The 389-nt window shown below is 66.6% G+C and overlaps 1 protein-coding gene across 1 annotated transcript in view; it reads right to left on the reverse strand.

Annotated features, from left to right (window-relative positions):
- Window position 1: 1 nt before the first annotated feature.
- Window positions 2-389, reverse strand: part of SYT8 (synaptotagmin VIII) — a gene marked incomplete at its 3' end in the record, with an annotated part of 5,263 nt that continues 4,875 nt past the window's right edge. The window contains exons 6-8 of the mRNA XM_014533107.1: window positions 343-388; window positions 121-254; window positions 2-25 (exon numbers count right to left, since the gene is read on the reverse strand). Coding sequence (XP_014388593.1) covers window positions 2-25; window positions 121-254; window positions 343-388 — 204 coding nt within the window. The remainder of the gene's footprint in view (window positions 26-120; window positions 255-342; window position 389) is intronic.

Genomic DNA, 389 nt, shown 5'->3' on the forward strand with positions numbered 1-389 from the left:
AGATGGCCAGCACCAGGTCCACACTCTGGGCAGAGATAGGCAGAGGTGCGGTGGAGGGGAGAAAGACAGCGGTCAGTTTGGCCCCCCGGGAGGACCTGCCCCCTCCTCCAGGCAGCCTACCTGGATCTGGCTGAAGGGCACGAGGAAGGTGAAAGCCTCGTTGAAGTAGGGGGCGGCCGTGCCCTTCCGGGCAGACGTCCTTCTCGTCTTCCACTTCCTCCGGTTCAGCATGAGCTGGACCTTCACGTAGGGCTCTGGGCAGGTGGAAAGGGGTCGCGGGGGTCGCGGGTCTGACCGTCGAGCCCTGTGCTCCCCCTGAGGGGACGAGGAGGGGGCTCTCACCTGCCAGCTCCAGGCTCAGGCCCCGGGCCTCCAGCATGACCACCGTC

The sequence above is a fragment of the Myotis brandtii genome, unplaced genomic scaffold (genome assembly GCF_000412655.1).
Source record: "Myotis brandtii unplaced genomic scaffold, ASM41265v1 scaffold940, whole genome shotgun sequence".
Taxonomy (NCBI): domain Eukaryota; kingdom Metazoa; phylum Chordata; class Mammalia; order Chiroptera; family Vespertilionidae; genus Myotis; species Myotis brandtii.